Source organism: Mustela lutreola, chromosome 7 (genome assembly GCF_030435805.1).
Source record: "Mustela lutreola isolate mMusLut2 chromosome 7, mMusLut2.pri, whole genome shotgun sequence".
Taxonomy (NCBI): domain Eukaryota; kingdom Metazoa; phylum Chordata; class Mammalia; order Carnivora; family Mustelidae; genus Mustela; species Mustela lutreola.
In genome coordinates this window covers 145046446-145068095 of record NC_081296.1, presented here as the reverse complement: position 1 = coordinate 145068095, position 21650 = coordinate 145046446, and the positions used below count along the sequence as shown (strand labels likewise).

At 45.2% G+C, this 21650-nt stretch overlaps 1 protein-coding gene across 4 annotated transcripts in view; it reads right to left on the bottom strand.

The window, feature by feature from the left end:
- Positions 1-21650, bottom strand: part of AK7 (adenylate kinase 7) — a 77634-nt gene that overhangs the window by 16778 nt on the left and 39206 nt on the right. For all 4 annotated transcript variants that reach the window (XM_059183055.1, XM_059183056.1, XM_059183058.1 and 1 more), the window contains 7 exons: positions 15633-15713; positions 13062-13150; positions 12253-12343; positions 11125-11202; positions 10107-10256; positions 6188-6316; positions 4383-4509 (listed from right to left, as the gene is read on the bottom strand). In XM_059183055.1, coding sequence (XP_059039038.1) covers positions 4383-4509; positions 6188-6316; positions 10107-10256; positions 11125-11202; positions 12253-12343; positions 13062-13150; positions 15633-15713 — 745 coding nt within the window. The remainder of the gene's footprint in view (positions 1-4382; positions 4510-6187; positions 6317-10106; positions 10257-11124; positions 11203-12252; positions 12344-13061; positions 13151-15632; positions 15714-21650) is intronic.

The following is a 21650-nucleotide window of genomic DNA, read 5'->3' as shown; positions in this document are numbered from 1 at the left end:
TCAGTATGCGAGAAGGGACCTCTAGCGCAGTTTCTGATAATTACGGCATGTGAGCACACAAAGGGCCAGGCCCAGGTGGCTCTCTCTAGAGAACGCTGACCTCCTAGAGATACACCCCGACCCTGGCAGTGTGGAGCTCCTTGGAAGAGGACTGTCACTTCTGCTTTAAAATGAATGAACAGAGCCCTCCTGGACAGCCTTCAAAACGACACCTGCTTTTTGTTTTGTTTTGTTTTTTAATTTTAAGTCTATCGCATTCAAGTAATATTTAAAATGCTAGTATGAGGGGCGCCTGGGTGGCTCAGTAGGTTAAGCGTCTGCCTTTGGCTCAGGCATGATCACAGAGTCCTGGGTTTGAGCCCCATGTCAGGCTCCCTGCTCAGTGGAGAGCTAGCTTCTCCCTCTCCCACTCCCCCTGCTTGTGTTCTCTCTCTCGCTGTGTGTCTGCCAGTAAATAAATAATATGAATCCATATTCCTAATTACTAAAACATGGTTCAAAAATAGGTGCATCCAAGGTTTTAAAATACTCCATGCAGAGCGTAGACACTAGGAAGTTGATAAAGTTACATACATCCCCCCCCCCCCAATTTTTATTTTCATTTCTTTTTTAAGATTTTATGTATTCATTGGAGGGAGAGAGAGAGAGAGAGAGCACAAGCAGACGGGAGAGGCAGAGGGAGAGGGAGAAGCAGACTCCCCGCTGAGCAGGGAGCCCAATGCGGGGCTCCATCCCCGGACCATGCGATCATGCCTGAGCCAAAGGCAGACGCTTAACCTACTGAGCCACCCAGGTGCCCCCAATTTTTATTTTCAAACTCACAGAAAAGTTGAAAGACTAGTCCAATGACCCTGGAACCCAACCAACTTGTTTCAATCGTCCCACAATGCTTTCGAAAACCATAAAGTGAGCACGGAGAATCCGTGACCGGTGCATTCGGGTTTAAGCAAGGCCCTATTCCAGCTGCACTGTCAGGACTGGAGTGGAATTCTCGGCACCCCGAGGTGCCCTGCTGCGCTGGGATTGTGAAATTTGTCTCACTGGAATCGTTGGAGTCATTTACAAACAAACTGGATCGTGCAAGGGGAGAATCGAGCTGACCTCTGTGTCCTCACTCGGGCTGTGAAATTTCTAGGTAGGTCTGTGCAGGGAAATCAAAGGTCTTGTTTTGTCCACACACAATCAAGGTCCATGTTCTAGATTCAGGTAAATATGAACAGGAAGGATTTGGGGACAAACCTGAGGGAGAAAACAAAACAAAACAAAAACAACCTTCCTAAGGTTAAAGGGGACAGAATGAACTATTCAGTCTTGTAGGCGGTGGGTGGCTGTGGGCCACTTCCTCTGTCCCCTTTCAGGGCCCCTCCAGGCAGAGGCTGCTGACCCAGCGTGGCCTTTCTTGGCATCTGGGGGGAGAACAGAGTCGGCTGCCAAGGACAGGCCCTGGTGGCGTCTGAGCAGCACCGCCACTGTCCTCGGCTCTGCACGGAAATTCCACTGGGTGTGCTCACCTCCTCGGGGCCGCCAAGAGCCCCGTCGGGACTTCAGACCATCCTGATACACACTCTGGATATGACTTTTGGGTTTTTGCAAAGCCCAATGACATGTCTCTGTCCAATAAATATCATCCAGGCTTTGTCTCATCCTGTTTGCCTGCATCCTCTGCCCTTGCTTGGGGCAGCGCTGTTCACTGCTCCCGGCGCCCTGCTCTGGCTCTAGCCCTCAGGCTTACCAAGCATACACACAGGGCCGTGGACGCCTGTACATTCCTTACAATCCCAGCCCTCTGCCCTCTAACGCGACCTTGCCAGACTTCCTTCCCAGGTGTCCTCATTACACAACGTCTTATCTTGGGGTGTTTCCCTCCCCGAAGCGGTGGCAGCCAGGACCCCATTAGTCTCTCTGAAAGCTGCATACCGGCTCCCAGCTGTCTCCTAGGTGGGGCAGAGGCAGTGTTTTATCTCAAAGTACTACACTGGGTTTTCTACAGTCAGTGGAACATGCTACTCTTGATCTCAGGGTCGGAAGTTTGCGTATCATGTCAGACACAGAGATGACTTTAAAAAAATAAAAATTAAAAAAAAAAAAAGAATCACCTGGCTGGTTCAGTCAGTTGAGCATGCGATGCTTGATCTCAGGGTCATGAGTTTAAGCCCTACGTTGGGTATGTAGCCTTCTTAACTAAAATTAATAATAATAATAATAGGGGTACCTGGGTGGCTCAGTTGGTTAAGCATCTGCCTTTGGCTCAGGTCATGGTCCCAGGGTCCTGGTTTGCAACCCTGCACTGGGGTCCCTGCTCAGTGGGGAGCCTGCTTCTCCCTCTGCCTCTGAGCTCACTCGCTCTCTCTCTCAAGTAAATAAATAAAACCTTTAAAAGAAATAATAAATAAATAAATTTTTTTAATTAAAAAAGTTTTATAGGGGCACCTGGGTGGCTCAGTGGGTTAAGCCGCTGCCTTCGGCTCGGGTCATGATCCCAGGGTCCTGGGATTGAGCCCCATATCGGGCTCTCTGCTCAGCAGGGAGCCTGCTTCCCTCTCTCTCTCTGCCTGCCTCTCCATCTACTTGTGATTTTTCTCTGTCAAATAAATAAATAAAATCTTTTTAATAAATAAATAAATAAATAAATAAAAAAGTTTTATAAACGGGTTTTTTGTGTCTCTTCCTTTTCCTCTGGGACATCTCTGGGATTCTAAATGCCACTTCCTCCTGGACCAGCCCATACCGAAGCAGAAACCAAGACACAGCGAATCATCTACCTGCTTGAAGTGGACATCCGTGGTGGGCATACAAACCTATGTCCGTCCCTAAGAACCAGACTGGAGCGGCGTGGGGCGAGAGGAGGGGGAGAGATACCTTCAGAGGGAGGCATGGAAGGACCAGAACCCATGAAGACGAGTGGCTGGGCAGAGGACCACCTGTAGGGACACAGGGCTGGTGCCCGAAGACCAGAAGTGGGCAGGGCAGTCAAGCGCTGTGCCCCAAGGAATGCAGCGGGCGGTCCTCAGTGGGAGAGTGTGTGAAGGGCAAAAGCAGGAAGGAGCCATCTGTCACCTAGGACCCAGGACGGGCTCATGCCTCTGTCCTTCCCCCTGCTTCCCACATGCCAGCCCTACCCTGGGGGATCAGAAACAGCCACCAGCAAAGAGGAGCGGAGGAGGTAAGGGGAAAGAAGCCAAACGTGCTTGAGAGGGTAGTGAGGGGAGACACTCCAACGGAGCCGAGTCCGGTGGTCACACACTGGCCTAGTCCACAGATGACACCAGTAAAACCAGCTTGATGGAGGATCTCGACTGTCTACTTAAATCAAATGTTAGTTTGATTTAGTTTAGTTTAGTTAGTTTCTGAATAAATGATGCTCATTTCTGCCAAGTAGCAAGATCCCTGGGAAACATCTAAGTTCAAAACACAGCTTGCAATTATTTGATTGGAATGGACTTCTTAAAGAATGAACAAAGAGACGACTGACTTACTATCTAGGAGTTGCATAGGAGAACCAGCCTGAACCTGTCCAAGGGTGGAGAAAGAATGAGTCCAGAGTCTGTGTTTAAAGTGACCCCTCACTCCAGTGAGCCTGTTCAACAAACTGGTTAAAGTTACCAAATGAGTAAGGGTATTTTCCATTTATTTGTATTTGTTCCTGCATGTGTTTATGGCTCCATGTCATCCATCTCTTTTTTCTAGTAAGGACTTAATGGTTTTCTTATTAGTTTGCCTGAGCATTTTATATATTAAGGATATTAAGTCTTCATCATCTTAGTGCTGACTTAGTGGCAAATATCTTTTCCTGGTTTGTCCTTTGCCTTTTAATTAGTGATTTTTGATATAAAATATTTGTATAAATATTTATATTTAAATATATTCATATATACACATATATACATATTTATATATATTTATAAAATATTTGTATAAAATATTTATAAGTACACATTTGGTCTTTTATTATCATTTTTAAAGTTTCTTTTTCTTAAGACTTTATTTATTCATTTGACAGACAGCGAGAGAGAGAGAGTGAGCACAAGCAGGGGGAGCAGTAGACAGAAGGAGAAGCAGGCTCCCCACTGAGCAGGGAGCCCAATATGGGGCTTGATCTCAGGACCCAGGGATCATGACCTGAGCCAAAGGCAGATGCTTAACAACTGAGCCACCCGGGTGCCCTTGTCTTTCATTATTATTAACTTAGGTAGTTCTTTCCCATCCTATGATCAGATAGTCACCAAAATATTAATGGTGATTTTTTTCCCCACTGGGGTGGATGAGATTATGATTGAAATTTCTTTGTTATATTTTCTGGACTTGAAATAGCAAACAAGTAATCTTTTATAACAAGGACACGAAGCCGGTCAACAAGAGCAGCCCCTGGCCTTGCACACTACCTGCATTTTGTTCCATGCTTTCCTTGATGCCATCCAAGAGCTCCTGGGCATCTTCCACATTCTCCTCTTCCTCCTCCTCCCCTTCTTCTTCATCTTCCCCTTCATCCTTAGGTGTGACAATCGCCTCCTACATAGCACAGGGATATTCCAATTGGACGATGCCCTGCATGGATCTGCTACTCACAGATCGTCTGGTGGGTGATTCTGGAAAAGGCTGGTGTCCAAGGAGGGAACACGCTCACCCATGGTCACTGTGGAAGTCGTCAGGACGCGTGTATCTACAGAGATGGCTGAGAGCCTCAAGGTTTTTCTCACTCTATTTTAGGAGAAGAATCCATTTCTGTGTTAACACCAGAACTGCTTAAGAGTCAACCCTTTTCTAGGTGTCAGGCTGTATCTTACTTGAAGGAAACACATTTTGTAGAGATTCAGACTTCTAGTAATCATTTAAGGAAATATACCATAGTCGCTACATTTTCAAAGAAATGATAAAAAGCAGTTTGCTGAGGGGAGGGTAGGACGAATAGGCAGAGCACGGCGGAGTTCTAGGGCAGTAAAACTACTCTGTGTGATACTGTGATGGTGAGTATGTGTCATTCTACATTTGTCGAAACCCATAGGATGTGTAACACCAAGAACAAAGCTTAAAGCAAAGAGTGGCCTTTGGGTCTTAATGAAGTATCCGTGTGGATTCACCAGTTGTAACTAATGGAACCATTCTGGCGGGCATGTTGATAACACCGCCGCTTATGCACGCAAAGGGTAGGGGATGTACGGAAAATTTCTGTACCTACCTCTCAGTTTTGCGATGAACCTAAAATGGCTCTAAGAAAATAGTCTTTTTTTTTTTTTTTCTAAGAAAATAGTTTCTCTTTTGTTAAGAGAAAGTGTGTGTGTGCATACACGGCAGGGAGGGCCAGAAAGAGAGAGAGACAGAGAAACTTAAGCAGGTTCCATGCCCAGTGCGGAACCCAATGAGGGACTTGATGTCACAACCCTGAGATCATGACCTGAGACAAAATCAGGAGTCGGAAGCTTAACCAACAGAGCCATGAAGGCACTCCAGTAGTCTCTTTCTTTCTAAAGCAGTTCATAAATAGTCTGATAATACTCTGAGAAAGACACACTAAGATGTAAAAAAAACTAAAAATAAAATGGGGCTGCCTCGGTGATTTAGTCAGTCAAGCTTCCAACTCTTTTTTTTTTTTTTTTTTAAGATTTTATTTATTTATTTGTAAGAGAGAGAGGAGCGAGAGTGAGCACAGGCAGACAGAGTGACAGGCAGAGGGAGAAGCAGGCTCCCTGCCAAGCAAGGAGCCCGATGCGGGACTCGATCCCAGGACCCTGGAATCATGACCTGAGCTGAAGGCAGCTGCTCAACCAACTGAGCCACCCAGGCGTCCCTCAAGCTTCCAACTCTTGATCTCAGCTCAGGTCTTGATCTCAGGCTGGTGAGTTCAGACCCTGCGTTGGACCCCACGCTGGGCGTGGAGCCTACTTAAAAACAAACAACCCCCCCCCAAACCTGAAAATGTTCCAGTAGACAGAGAGAATACAAGATACATGTCTTAGCCACAGCTGGAGACGGACTAGACTTCAAGGGCATCATGAAGGGCGCTACCATCTCACAGAGGAACGTCCTGTGGGAGGCTCTGTTTTCATGACTGGGGCCAACAAGAAACTCCAATGAAAATAACAAATCTCTTTGCAGGATGCCACATAACATTAGCAGCCTCCTTATTACGAGACTAAGGAAAGCACTTTTGAGGTATAAAAATTCCCAGGGAAGCAGTTAGAAATGTTACCAGTCTCGCTATGGCTTCGGAGATGACATCCTTCAGTTTAATGTGATGCAGCTTGTAGTGCTTGGCCAAGGCTTCGGCAATACTGGACTTCCCCACAGCCGGAGGACCCAGAATGCAGATCTTGATCGGCTACAAAAGGAGAACAAGGACTGGCCGGTGAGTTGTGCACACTCGATGGCTTGACAGAGTGTTCTTTACTTCGAGGGGGCCCTTTCCTGAATGTCTCGGGGTCCTGCAGGCTGACTCTTCTGTCAAGCCTCCAGAGTCACTTCCTCCACGGCCGGCCTTTGTGGTCAGGGCCACTTCGTCCTCACAGCGCTGCCCCCCAATCAGGCAGCGGCCCTTCCTGTTCATTCTGCTTAGCAGGTACTTAGTGAGCATCTACTATGTGCATTGACTGACATATGGGGGACACAATGCTCAACGACATGTGCTCTGGACGTACTAGAAGTACTAGAAGTACTAAAATACTAAAAACAAAGTACTGAAAAGAACTAAAGGACAAAGTACTTGAGCATTACAAACTATCATATTACTTTTTTAAAACTTTTTAATTTAAAATTCAATTTTACTAACATACAGTATCCTGAAGAACTAAAGGACTCAAGTACTCAAGCATTACACAAAAGTACTAAAAGTACGAAAAACAAAGTACTTGAGTAGTATACGCTATCATATTACTTTTTAAAGATTTTTTACTTAAAATTCAACATAATTAACATAGAGTGTATTATTAGTTTCTGAGGTAGAGGTCAGTGATTCATCAGTTGTGTATAACACCCAGTGCTCATTACATCCCACGCCCTTCTAATGCCCGTCACCCAGTTACCCCCGCCCCCCACCCACCTCCCCTCCAGAAACCCTCAGTTTGTTTCCTAGAGTTAAGAGTCTTTCACAGTTTTTCTCTCCTTCCAAATTTATCTTATTTTATTTTTCCTTCCCTTTCCCTATGTTCATCTATTTCTTAAATTCCACATATGAGTCGTATTACTCTTACAAAGAAAACAATGACATAGAATTTCTGGTCCAGTGTGAGAGGGCTGAGATTATTTTCTCATGAGTATTATTTCTGAACTGACTGGGTCTTTAATCATACTTTACTTTCTAGCACAGTTCATTTATTCTAGTTTTAAAAAATATACTCATTAAAAAAAAAAAAAAAAAAAAAAAAAAAAAGAGCTCCATCACTTCTGCCAAAACCTGCTTCAATGCTCCAGAAACTCGGTGACATTTGTAACCAGGGAGTAAATATTTACTTCCAACAGAATTCAAAATATCAGTAGCGGTCATTCCTTTCAAAATGGTCCAAAGAGTTGTGGAACTGAAGCCTCGTATTTCATCAGGCTAATTAATAACAACAATCAGGCTGATGGGAAGACTTTCCATTGGCAGAGTGTCCAAGCTCTTAACGGTTATATAATTTCAGCCACCATTTTGGTTGTGATCATTATTACTACCATTTGACAGACGAGGAGGCCAAGTAAAGGAAGTAAACAGGACACTGCAGGGGTGCTGACTGAGGAGGGTGAGCATAACTGGTCTTATCTGCTGAGGGACACTTTCAGGACGATGGTGATGACCACGATGGCGGGCAGTGGAGGGGCAGGTATCGGAGAAAGCAGCTCAAGCTGAGTCTGGATGGGCAGGGCTGTGCTCCTGGGTGGGCCTGGTGCATTCAGCACAGCCCGAAGGCCAGCTGTCAACTGAGCATGTCCCTTTTGTCCACACACTGATGGCCGATCTATCTCCTGGGATAGGCGTACCTTGGCCAGTGAAAAAGCAGATTGGCAGTTTATTCACTTAATAGTGAGAAGTATGTCTGCCATGGAACTCAGAACTCCAAGTGCACATGTCTGGTACATTTCTCCCTCGGAGCTGACAGACATAAAGGTTGTCGATGAGCATCGTTGGAAGACAAAGAGCTAGATGAACGGACTATTGAGTGCATCCGGTCACGGTAGCTTGATGCATCTGCAGCAGGGACCACCTTGCCTTGCTAAGGGGACCAGACTCATGGAAGCCCTTGGCTTAAGGTTCTGTGTTTTGGGATGTCACTGGCATGGCACCGTCTGCCTTACCCAGGGTAGTTTCCTGGGCTGTGCTTCTACTCTGACCAGCCCCTAGGGATGGAGAGACTGTTCCATTTTTAGAGATGCTCAGGGCACCTGGGTGGCTCAGTCAGTTAAGGGTCTGCCTCCAACTCTGGTCATGATCCCATGATCCTGGGAGCAAGCACAGTGTCCGGTCTCCCTGCTCAGCAAGGAGTCTGCCTCTTGCCTTCCCTCCTGCACTCATGTTCTCCCTGTCTATCTCAAATAAATAAATAAAATCTTTAAAAATATGTATTTTTAGAGACGCTTATTCCCTCTATCACGCTATCATGTTCTGTCCAGTCTTGCTAATCGGGAACCACGTGATCTCTTTAAGGTGTCTTGTACCCTAACTGTGTTGTTTTTTCCATTTGACCCACAGAGGACAACACCAGTCTCACTATTTGAGTTGTGTCTTATCTGTCTCAGGATAAGATGCAAGTACAGCCACCCTGGGTATATTAGATGCTTAAAGGCATCACTGTTTCTTTTGCTGAGAGGCACATCTACTACTTAACTAGGCATGTTTTTCAGGAGAATATGGTTCTTAGGACACAATGATGAGACCACTTTTGCCTGTATGGCGTCTCCCATGCACAGTGGTAGCTCTGGTTAGGATGTCTTGTGTTCCTCATATGGACCGGATAGTTTTCAACACATGTTCTCCTGTATTACTCACAATCCTCTTTGGGATGCTAATCTGCGATAAATCAAGGATCTGGACAAGGGCTACACAGAGCTGACTTTGGGAAGGGAGGTATGGAGACGCAGCAGTTAGGCTGCTCTGGCTTAGTCTGCACCCCAGCTAGTTTGAATCTCTGACTAGCTGTGTGACCTTGAAGAAACTGCTTAACCTCTCTGAGCCTAAGTTTCATCATCTATAATGGGGAGTTAAAAGCATGTCTACTTTGAAGAGTTTGATGATTAAGATGACTACCAAATCTCTGGGCCAACAGGAAGAGATCAAAGTAACAATCAGATTTCTCCTTTCCACCTCCCACTGACGCTCTTCTGTAGGTAAGTAACCAGGGTGAAAACAGGGTTAAAACAGGCAGGGCGGGGCGCCTGGGTGGCTCAGTGGTTTGGGCTGCTGCCTTCAGCTCGGGTCATGATCTCAGGGTCCTGGGATCGAGCCCCGCATCGGGTTCCCTGTTCCGCAGGAAGCCTGCTTCCCTCTCTCTCTCTCTCTCTGCCTGCCTCTCTGCCTACTTGTGATCTCTGTCTGTCAAATAAATAAATAAAATCTTTAAAAAAAAAAAAAAAACAGGCAGGGCAAGATGCACCTGTCATTTTTCCATACGTAGACAGAGCTGGGGTGGTCAGTCTTGAGCTTACTGTCAGGTTCAATTTGTGTCAAGCATAACAGTCGTTATCTGTGTTAACTTTAAAATGTTTAATATTTGATTGACAATTAATTAATTAGTATACACCTAGATTGTTAGACGTGGACAATTGGATTAAAATTTTTAAAAGAACTTGATTTTAGAAGTTGGGACATATAAAAAAGAGAATACTTTCATTAGTGTGATTATACTAAAGTTTTGATTTACTTTGCTTAAATCAGAATTTTTATTTTTATTTATTTTTTTACTTTATTTTATTTTATTTATTTATTTGACAGAGATCACAAGCAGGCAGAGAGGCAGGCAGAGAGAGAGGAGGAAGCAGGCTCCCTGCTGAGCAGAGAGCCCGATGCAGGGCTCGATCCCAGGACCCTGGGATCATGACCTGAGCCGAAGGCAGCGGCTTAACCCACTGAGCCACCCAGGCGCCCCATTAAATCAGAATTTTTAAAACAGGGAGTCGAAACAGTAAATTGTTATAGTTACCAGTAATCCTCTGCTTTGCTTGTACTCTTTGAGGATATTGTTGATATTTTCCACAAATCCTGTTTGGGCAACCCACCGAATGTTAAAATTCTCCTTCACAAAAAGGGCTTCCATTCTCAAATTCACCAGTAAATGGTCAAGACACTCTTGCTAAGAGATAAAGGAATATTAGAGATTTGACTTGACTTTTCTTTCATTCCGACAGTTATAACAGACCAAAATCCCCATGATTAAAGAAAAAAAAATTATACAGTCCCCAAAGATGGAAGTCAATCAATGGCGGCGCTCAGTGTTGACAGAGCGCCCCCTGTGGTCTTCCTATGCAAATTCTAAATCTTCCCACCTCTGTGCTGGGGACAGGGAGCATCCTGGCTCTTAGACAAACAGCTCAGAGTAGGACGATGCCGGAAATCCCAGTGTAAGGTTTCTTTCTTACAAATTGTAATTGTATTGTTTTTTGAATGGTGCAATCCCTTGACTCAAAATCCAAAAGAAAAAGTCGAGAGGAAAGCATTCTCTGTGATCTCCATCACCACCCACTTGGCCCAGCTCCCAAGAGACAACCAGTGATATCTGTCCTTCCATAAACATTCTCAAAGGTAGTGTTTAGATGCAATTTATTCCTAAAAAAAAACCAAAACAAAATAATAAAATAACTACGTCCTAAAGCAGGTTCAAAGGGCACACTGCTGACTAAAGCTGTGTAGGTTTCTGTTGTGATGGAATCAGAAATCCCAGGTTCCTATCTGTATTACACAAAGAGGCCAAAGAGAAGGACACCCAGTGTCTGTAAAGCATTTACGTATCAAACAGTTTTCAAATGCGTTTCCTGAGCGGGACCCCTGAGCGTTTTTCAGAAAAGAAAACAGAAGCTCTCAGTAAGACAAGGGGAAACTGCTTTAGGGTAAAATGTTTAGCTGTGCAGGAGCAGCAAAGATAAAGCTGGAACCGAGGTATGTGGACTCCAAATCCCTCAAGAACCAATAACATTTAGGAAAAGAATCTCGTATCTACTCACTGTTAAGTCCTTGGTTAGGAAAGCATTTTCTTTGGGTATTTTCTGGATTTTCCCAGGGCCAGTATTTTTACTGATGCACTGTTAGAGAAAATCAGAAACACTATTTGGTTTGCCTGTAAGATTTTAATACAAGATTTCTCAAATGAATGTCAACCTAAGGGAATACTTTTTTTTTTCCCCCTAAACAGAGGGGTAGTGCCCTGAAGGCATGCACTGATTCATCTCTTTTGCAAACATCCAACGTTCACCACTGCAAGCCAGAGACTGCAGACAGCGAGGAGAAAGGGCCCTCCAAGGGCTTTCAGTCAGGGGAGGCAGCCCAGTACACAGATGATTAATTATGCAAACTGCGGCTTGCAGAGGGGATGCTGGGAAAAGAGGCGCCTGACCCATGCAAGAGGTGGGAAGGAGGCAGGGAGGTTTTCTGAGGATTAAATCTGAGCAGAATGTTAAAGATGAGTAGGAGGTGGTCAGGGGAAAGCCACATTCACTGTGCTAGCTGGGCTACAAGGTGGCCAGTGGCCTGGATTGGAGAGACAGCCCCCACAGACCTAGAGTCCCTGCAAGCTGCCAGTAGGTTTGGGGAAATCTGACCCTATAAGTACTTTGAGGCAAGTATCCAGGACATATTTTAGTAGCCCCCTGTGGGATTCACATGTGTGTCTTGGTCCCACAGTGGCCCCTCCTGCTCCCTTCAGTGCACAGACTGGAGAAAGGCCATCTTGACTGTAAATTTCCCAACATATACACTGCAGATGCCTACAGTGACTTTGGTTTTAAGGATATTCCATTTGGGGAGTCCCCAGTCTTGTTAGCATAGCCGACTCCACAGCTATACTTTAGGGGGTAAAACAGTTTAAAAAATGCAAGCAAGTGTGAGGGGCACCTGGGTGGCTCAGTGGGCTGGGCCACTGCCTTCAACTCAGGTCATGATCTCAAGGTCCTGGGATCAAGTCCCGCATCCGACTCTCTGCTCAGCGGAGAGCCTGCCTCCCCCTCTGCCTACCTCTCTGCCTACTTGTGATCTCTCTCTCTCTCTCTCTGTCAAATAAATAAATAAAATCTTAAAAAAAAAAAGAAAAGAAAAGAAAAAGAAATGCAAGCAAGTATGGAATGGGGCGGCTGTACCTTGACCAAGTCTTCCAGGGTGTGGACAGACTCGTCCACAGCAACCAGGTAATGGAGCTTTGGCACGTGGTCTATGATGTTCTGTATCACTCTGCAGCCCACCAGGAAAAACCATCACCAGGGAAGAAAGCAAGAAAGATGGAGTCAAGTAGAGTGAACCAACCACCACCCCCAGGGCCAGGCAGTATCTCACTCCACTTCCAACTCAGGCATGGGTGGTACAGACAAGGAAGCCGGGAAGGTCAAGGAACGTGCCTCAGGCTGAGCCACAGGGAAAGTAGAGATGCCAGGATTCCAAGCCTGATCCATCAGCTCCGGCTTCACCCAGTGCCATGCAAAGAGCCCCTGACCCCCAGCAGGACTTCGGTCCGTGAAGTCTGCTCACCGGGGCAGCTCCTGGAAGTCTCTCAACAGAGCTTTGGGGAGGGGTGTCCACAGAGTCAGACACAGGTCTGGAGAAGCCGTGGCTGTTTTAGGGGAGCTGCGGGGCTGGAAGAGGCAGTGGGGTGGGATGGGAGGGGTACGATTTCCTACCCCGGGTGATTCGTGACTTCCGACATTCAGGACAGATGACTTCTGGGTGAAGACTGCACTATGGGCTTTCCTGGCATTTTCAGATGGTGGACACTAGGCCACCAGATGCCAAAACAGAGATAATGACCAGACCTTGTGCATAGGGTTGTCATGAAGAATGGATACAGTGATGTAAGGGTCTTAGCGCTTGGCAAGTGCTTACTAAGTGTTCACTGAAACACAAATACATTATTCAATTACTTCCAGGGAAGTCCCAGCTCTAGAAGAACACTCACCCTGCTAGATCAAGAACATGAATGGCTGGAATGACATTTGTTCCATCTCCAAACACCGGTATGGCAGGGACCTCACCCAACCAAGCTATCTGAAAGAAAAGCAAAAGTGTATTGCCCCCTGGTTGTATGTAACTATTAGAGCTCAAGCACAGCCATTCAAAAGACCCTTGGACATCTAAAAGACTCAGTGGTCTGATGATGTTATCGCCTAAAGGGATGTTTTGAAAATCAGTTCTGATGAGATTTAGTTGCTGCTCAAATCCTATTAAGAGAAACCATGGAACGTATAACCTAGGCTGAAATACTTTTCAGGATATCTACAGTCTGGTGGGCTATCTTCCGTCATCATCTGTGTGGTGTCTACACAGAAAAGAAATGCTTTCACATGCCTTCCATCCTCTCACATACACACAGAAATGAGAATGAAAGTCTAAAATTGCTCCCATGGGCCAGGGGTCATTATTATCAGTTCAAAGATGAAATGCTTAGTAGATAAACCATTGGAGACTCAGTGACTACTGTGCCTGGATCTGAACCCTGATCTTCAAAGTCCAAACCCTTGTCCTTTCCCCACATTTTAGGTATTTCAGTGAAGAAATAAATAGTCTGAGGCGGCCTGGGTGGCTCAGTTAAGTGGCTGCCTTCTGCTCGGGTCTTGATCTTGGGGTCCTGGGATCAAATCCCCCATCAGGCTCCTTGGTCAGCAGGAAGCGTGTTTCTCTGCCTGCTGTTCCCCCTGCTTGAGCTCTCTCTCTCTTTCTCACTCTGACAAATGAATAAATAACATCTTTTTTATTTTATTTATTTATTTTTTTAAAAAGATTTTATTTATTTATTTGACAGAGAGAGATCACAAGTAGGCAGAGAGGCAGGCAGAGAGAGAGAGGAGGAAGCAGGCTCCCTGCTGAGCAGAGAGCCCGATGCGGGACTCAATCCCAGGACCCTGAGATCATGACCTGAGCCGAAGGCAGAGGCTTAACCCACTGAGCCACCCAGGCGCCCCCAATGACATCTTTAAAAAAAAAAAAGAAAGAAAGAAATAGACAGTCTGGATACTGTTGAGCTGTCAAGTACTAGACTATCTTATATCGCTTTTAAAGGTGAAATAGAGGTGGCAGCCGCAGCAGACCACTGGATCTTGTAAGATATTTCAGACTTTCGGAAACCGTTGAAGGGTTCTAAGCAGTGAAGTGGCATCATTACATTTGCTTCTGTTGCCTTGCAAAGGAACGACGGGAAGTAAAAGTCTAAATGCGGAGGTGGAGACCAGGACAGTTGGGCCAACAAGAGATGTCTAGCCTGTGGATGGGGCGGGGGGAGTGCGGTGGGAGAGGAGGAGATACTGAGGAGGTTGGCCCTATAGTACTGGGGGATTTTGTGATGGATGAGAACCAGGGAAGAGTTGGATTCTGGTTTGGTGCAGCTGGGTGGAAGGTCCCATTTTCTGAGATGGGGTCCTGGAGGAACAGAGGGTTGGGGAGAACTGCAGGTAGAATTTGGGTTTGTGAAACTTTCCAAGTGAGGTGCTTGAACAGGCAGCCAGATTCACAGAGCTAGGACTCAGGAGCAAGCCCTGATGGAGAAACTGATGTTTGAGAGTCGTTGGGCACCAGTCACGGGAATGGACAGAGCAACCCAGGAGAAGAGTGCAGACAGGGAAGATAAGAAGGGGGCCACCTGGTTGGAGAAGTCAGTTAAGCATCCGACTCTTGGTTTCATCTCATCATCTCAGGGCTGTGAGATCGAGCCCTGTGTTGGGCTCCACACATAGTGCGGAGTCTACTTGAGATTCTCTCTCTCCTTCTCCCTCTACCCCTTCCACTTGTGCACTTGCTCTCTCTCTCTCAAATAAATAAATAAATAAATAAATCTTTAAAAAAAAAAAAAAAGGCAAGAAGGTCTGGGGCAGGAACCTAAGAAAGCCAACAATCAGTGGCCATGTAGCTGAGGAGCAGCTGAGAACAGACAAGGACAAACGGACCTACCCTTCTCCTCTACTTTGGCCACAGTCTTCTATGTGCTGTTCCTTAATCCCAACCTGCAAATTTCTCCCTCAGGTCTTTGCACTTCCAGTTCCTACCACCCTTCCTCCAGAAGGCAAAGTAGCCAACTCCCTGATCACTTTCTGCTCAAGTGTCATATCACGAGAAAGGCCTTCCCTGATCATCACATTCAAGATACCACCTCCCAACCCTACCACTGGTTCTCTTTCTATCTTTCTCTGTTTTGTTGCTTTCTATTCTGTTTGTCAACATCTGAAATACTTTGTGTCCTGGCCAGTTGGGTTCGTATCTCTCACTCTCCTCCATCCCACTGGGATGCAAGTTCCACCAAGGCAAGGACTTTATTATTATGGTATCAGAGTCCCAGAATTGACAACAGTTTCTGGAATATGGTAGGCATCAGTGTCTGTCCCATGGATGAAGGGGGAGCCATCTTTTTCCTCATTGCTCTGAGTGTGGTCATCATAGAGGAAAGGAAAATAGAAAAAGAAAAAATAAAAACTTCAAACTGAATAACCTTACTGTAAAATGCTTTTCTAAAACCCTCATAGTCACTGAAAAGTCATACCTTAAAAAAATAATGTAAGATGCCTCCTTCCACTCCATATTGAAGTCCAGCAGCAACCACGTAAGTTGTGAATTTTTTTGTCTAGTAGATAGAGGAGAGGAAAAAAGCTAAATTTAGTATTACTAATCGTACTGAACCAGATGATTTTAGTGGTTAAAATGAATGAAAGACACTGAATGCTTCTGACCACTACTGAAATTTATCTGGGACTTTTAATTAAATGAAAGCCAAAGATAATTATCTGTGAAGATATAAAAATGGGTCCTTTCGGAATGATCTTTACTTACCCAGGAGGGGAGGTGGACATACACAGGGAGTTTTTTAGTAACAGGCCATAATATAAGGTGTGATATTACGATTCATAATAAGAAATATATATTTGGTCTTCATCTCTATATCTGGCATGAGTTCCCAGAACTATGGGAATGGCCAAGCAGAGGAATAAAGGTGTCTTTTGTTATGTTAATCAGGTGACTTTGCGATCCAACCCAAGATGTGAATGATTGCCCACTCCAACTTCCCCACCATCTCCAGGGAGGGGTGTGGTGGGGTGGAGAGGACAGCCAATGATTTACTCAAACATTATGAAACCTCCATAAAAATGCAAAAGGAGAAGGTCTGGAGAGCTTCTAGGTTGGTGAACGTGTGGAGAATTTGGGGAGAACAGAAAAGCTCCATGCCTTTTCCCAAACCTGGCCCTGAGCATCTCTTCTATCTGGCTATTCCTGAGTTATATTCTTTTATAATAAATGGGTAATCTAGTAAGTAAAATGTTTCTCTGAATTCTGTAAGCCACTCTTAACAAACTAATCAAATCCAAGGCTTGGAGAAGTAGGAGGGGTTAGGGGACCCTCCAACCTGTAAAGGTTGGTCAGAAACACAGGTGACAGCTTGAGTTTGCCACTGATAAGGGATAGAAGCAGAAAAATGTCTACCTTTAGCCCAGGAGGCTGACCTAGCCTGCATAGTTTTGGTAAGGGTTAAATATGTACTGGTTGCTACATTCTTTTTTTCTTTTCTTTCTTTTTTTTTTTTTTTTTTTTTAAGTATGCTCCATGCCCAACAGAGGTCTTGAACTTACAATCCTGAGATCAAGCCTGAGCTAAGAGCTTAACCAGCTGAGCTGCTCAGATGCCCCCTAGTTGTGTTATTTTCTTCAAGGGTCTCATGACTGCCCATGTATTTCACAAATGGTTAATATGAAACTGAATGATAAGCACCAGAGAAATCTTGCAAAGGTAGTTTTACAAGTAGAAATTCAAGAAAACGTTTATGACCTCATACACCCTGCATGCCTCCCACACCCTGAACACTATGTGGGCAACTACTAGCTTCCTACAGCAAAAGTACAGCTCTTTCTGTCCACAGGTTTTATCCCTGTGCTATTTAAATAAATTTACTAAGTTGTACCATACAAGGTCTCAAGAATTCTATTTTGATGGTTGTGCTCAACAACCACTCAACACAACAGGTGAGGCAAGTGGGGGACAATCTCATAGGACTGAGCCCTAAATCTGTGGGATCTGATGCTACCTCTAGGAAGATAAGTGACAGAATTGAGTTGAAATATAAAACACCTGGCAGGTGCCCAAGAATTACTTGGTGGTGTGGGAAACCCCTCCCAGAGGGCACGAACACACATGTTAGAATTGGGAACCTTTATCAGGAAAATGAGTCTCTCTTCTGCTCCAGGTAATCCATGGTGGGTTATAAAAACCTAAAAGCTCCTAATTCGAATAGTTAGAAGTGCCAAGTAAAATGTCACTAGTATCCTTCTAGGATGGTAGAATTCTCAAGGACATAAAAGAAAACAGAAGTGAAAACAAGAGTGGTGAAGAGTGGACAGTGTGGGCGCCCTGGGAGGTCGAGGGTTCTCATAATCTAGGTGTGTGCGTTTACAAATCCATGCAGGCAGAGGAGACAAAGCACTAGATTTGGTGAGGTTAGGAGTCGGGCCACAATATGAAAGGTTCATCCACAACAAAAGAGTGAACTAGAAAAGAAGGTGAAAAGGAATTGCTGTCAAACCTAAGCCAAGGTTCCCTGGAGAATTTTAACCTTGGCCCTATACTTCTCAATGGTTTGTCTTTCACAATCAAATTACCTGCTTAATCCAAGGATTCTAGAACCAAAAATTAACATAAAAAGCATTTTAGGCAGTGAGACTCTTGGGCACTTCAAAAAGGCAGATACAAAGTTCCCTCTACCTGGCTCCCCCCACTCCCACCCCACCCCCCAGGAATCTCCTCTGTCCTTTAAAGCCCCAGTAAAAGGACAGCAGCTGGGGCAAGGGTGGTGACCTTCTTGTAGCACGTGGGTGCTGGTGTGAGGGCACAGCTTTGACTAGCAAGCCAATTACAAACCGTAAGGCATAGTCTCACTGTGATTCCCATTTTGCACTGACCATAATGACTCCTGGAGGTGTCTGATCCCTGAATATACCTGAGACTTTTATAGCAACACTTTTGGAAGAGATACTTTACACTTTGATATAAAGTGCACTTGGCTCACTTTTCCCTGAGAATTCATTTACCTGAGGTTTTTAGGGGTGATGGATAAAGAAATGGATGTTGACAATTTAAAGGGATGCTATTTCTAAAAATCCATGCCAAATAACAGGTTTACTTTTACAATTGGAGTTCCTGAAATCACAAGAAAATATGCTACTAATACTTGCTAATAGAAACTTTGTACTAAAAGACCTTACTAAAGATGAGCTCACAAGCCAAAATTATAAAACTGATGAGGGAACCATTCAAGATGAGTGAAATCATACTTGCAAAACCTTTAGAAAGTAAATTAGTAGAGATTATGAAATAAATATGGTTATAATGATGAAAAATTAAGAAACTGGAAAAAAAGGAAAAGAACAGGATGATCAGGACAGTGATGATGATGACAAAGAAAAGGCAGGTGGTGGTGGATGCGGTGGGGGAGCCTGGGTAGCTCAGTTGGTTAAGTGTTTGCCTTTGGCTCAGGCCCTGATCCTAGGGTCCTGGGATCGAGTCCTGCATCAGGCTCATTGCTCAGCAGGGAGCCTGCTTCTCCCTCTGCCTGCTGCTCTTCCTTCTTGCGCTCTCTCTCTGACAAATAGATAAACTCTAAAAAAAAAAAAAAGAACAGGCAGGTGGTAGAGCAAGGAACAGAGAACAGGAGAGAAGGGAGCTGACTAAGGTGGAGAGAGGAAGAAAGCGGATCACGCCTTACCCTCCCTCCCTCCTGCATTCATGTGAGCCTGAATCAGGCTGAGCCGGCAGAAGAGAAGTTGAAGATTTCATGATAGACTCATGACTTTATTTTTATGTTTTTTAAAGATTTTATTTATTTATTTATTTATTTCAACACACAGAGAGAGATAGCAAGAGAGGGAATACAAGCAAGGGGAGTGGGAGAGGAAGAAGCAGACTTCCTGCTGAGCAGGGAGCCCAACACAGGGCTGGATCCCAAGATCCTGGGATCATGACCGGAGCTGAAGTCAGACACTCAACAGACTAAGCCACCCAGGTGCCCCTAGACTCATGACTTTAATATTAAACCTATCTGAGCCTTTGTGAGAGCTAGGAAAGATTTCATTAATATCCAAGAATGGTCTGGAAATCTGCAGAAATGGCTAAGATATTAGCCTGCTCCCAATGTTAAGAAAACAAAATGATTTTATAGTTTCATTCTGACAATGTGTAACACTGTGAAGGGGTTATAGGAATGTGCCTTGAAATGAACAAAGCAAAGATCTAAAGTAATTTCAAGGAGATATGGATACGTTTACTCCATAGTGGGAGATTTTTTTAGTATACCCCTTCTTAGTAATTGACAAATTCAGGAGGCCCCCAAACTAGTAAGAGATGCAAAATAACATTAAGAAACTTGACCTCGGGGCACCTGGGTGGCTGAGTGGGCTAAAGCCTCTGCCTTCGGCTCAGGTCATGATCTCAGGGTCCTGGGATTGAGCCCCACATCAGGCTCTCTGCTCGGCCTCCCCCCACGCTTGCCTCTCTGCCTACTTGTGATCTCTGTCTGTCAAATAAATAAATAAAATCTTTTAAAAAAAAGAAAAAAGAAAGAAAGAAACTTGACCTAAGGAGACATAATGGAAATTGCACACAGGTTTGAAAAACACAGGTTTTTCAAGTCCGTATGAAATTTAAAATAAAAACAACCCTGGCTGTGTACTATGGAGCAAAGCATCTCATCAAAAACTACATAATCGCCACCACCCAGACCACATCCTCTGACTAAAAAGCAATTCAGTGATAAATGGACAAAAAGGTGACACTGGAGGAGGAGTTAAGATGGCAGAGCAGCAGGGGGTCCCTATGCTTGCCTCACCCCCCAACACAGCTAGATAAATATCAAGTCTTTCTGAACACCCAAGAAATCAATCCGAATGCTGAGAGAACAAACTGCAGAACTAGAGAGAAAAGAAGCCACATTATGGAAGGTAGGAGGTGCAGAGACATGATTCCAAGAAAAAAAGAATCATGAATACTGCAGAAGGGAGGGAGCCCTGATCTTGGAGAGGGGAGAGAGAGAGAGAAACAGAGAGAAAGCATCATGTGGGGGGACTGCCCAAGAGAAACACTTCCGCAAACCACGGATTGGGACAAGTACAGTGGCTGATTACTGCAAGTTTTTACAAGCACTGGAACCAAAGTCTGAAGTTTTAGAAGTCTGCACCAGACTTCTAAAGTCCAGAAGTGGACTTTTAGAAGTCCACTTGCTGGGTGGAACCTGGTGGTCATAGCAGCACTCCTGCGTGGAAGGAGAGAGCGGGCAGTGTCTGAGGATCCCCCGGATTGCACTGGGAGAGGCAGTGCTCCCCTTCTTGGAGTGCATTTCAGAATGAAGTGGTGGCGCTGCCTCTCCAGGGACAAAATGCTGGCAGGCACCAACATGCTGCCTTGTTCATTTGTATAGGAACAGAGACACCTGCTGAGGGCAGTATATCGTGGTGCTGGCTTTTTGTTGTGCTATAAACCTCAAACTGCTGCATGGTTGTGTGACTACTGTTCTGGGACAAACCAGCACTGGCCACAGCATGGGAAAACCCTTCCCCCAGAGATCAGCGCAGGTTCCTGTGTACCAAGGGCCTAAGATATGGAGTTCTGAAACCCAGCTGTGTACCCCAGATAAAACATAGAGGAGTACTGTGCTGCCTGGCAGGCAGACAGCTTGGACACAGACAGGGTGAGGCCAGAGATCTTATGGAAGCCAGGGAAACAAGAGGGGAGAGGATTCTTTTGTGGGGCTTCCTGAATAGTGGTGGGTGCAAACTCCCCTCTCCGAGGAGGAGAGCGAGGGGTGATGCCATTATTCCCACCCACCCCCCCCCCACCAGCAAGGACAGACATCATTGAGCAGCACAGTGCCCCGCCCCCTTGTGGTGGCTGGAGCTGATTAAGTCAAACCCCACCCCCCTGCACCAAGCAGGTACATCTTACTAGGGCAAGTCAGCCTGAGAACCAGCGCCGCCGGACCCTTCCTAAGAGGACCAGCACACACCCCTCGCTCACACCAAGTCCACTGATCACAGATTGCTGCAAAGCTCCATCTCTATGGAAAACAGGATCTAGTCTCCTAACAAGCAAACCAAAATACACCTAGTTAAAACGTCCACACTGTGGATGAAGTCCAAACATCCGCCACTGCAGGAGAAACTCTGCAGAAGACTGACCTCAGGGAAGGAGCAGTGAAAACACAACAACACAGTGCACACCGTGAGACACTTGCTGAAGCCCCAGGTCCTGGACAGTATAGGATTCTTCTTAATATAGACATTATTCTCAGGAGCGGGAGCTATAACAGGCTTTCCTAACACACACACACACATACAACAAGAGAAGTGCACACACCAGTAACCTACACAAAATGACAAGACAGAGGAATTCAAGCCACAAGACAGGACATGAAGAGGTCATGGCCAGAGATCTAATCAAAACAGATGTAAGTAATATGCCCAAGCCAGAATTTAAAATAACAATTACAAGGATACCAGCTGGGTTTGAGAAAAGCATAGAAGAC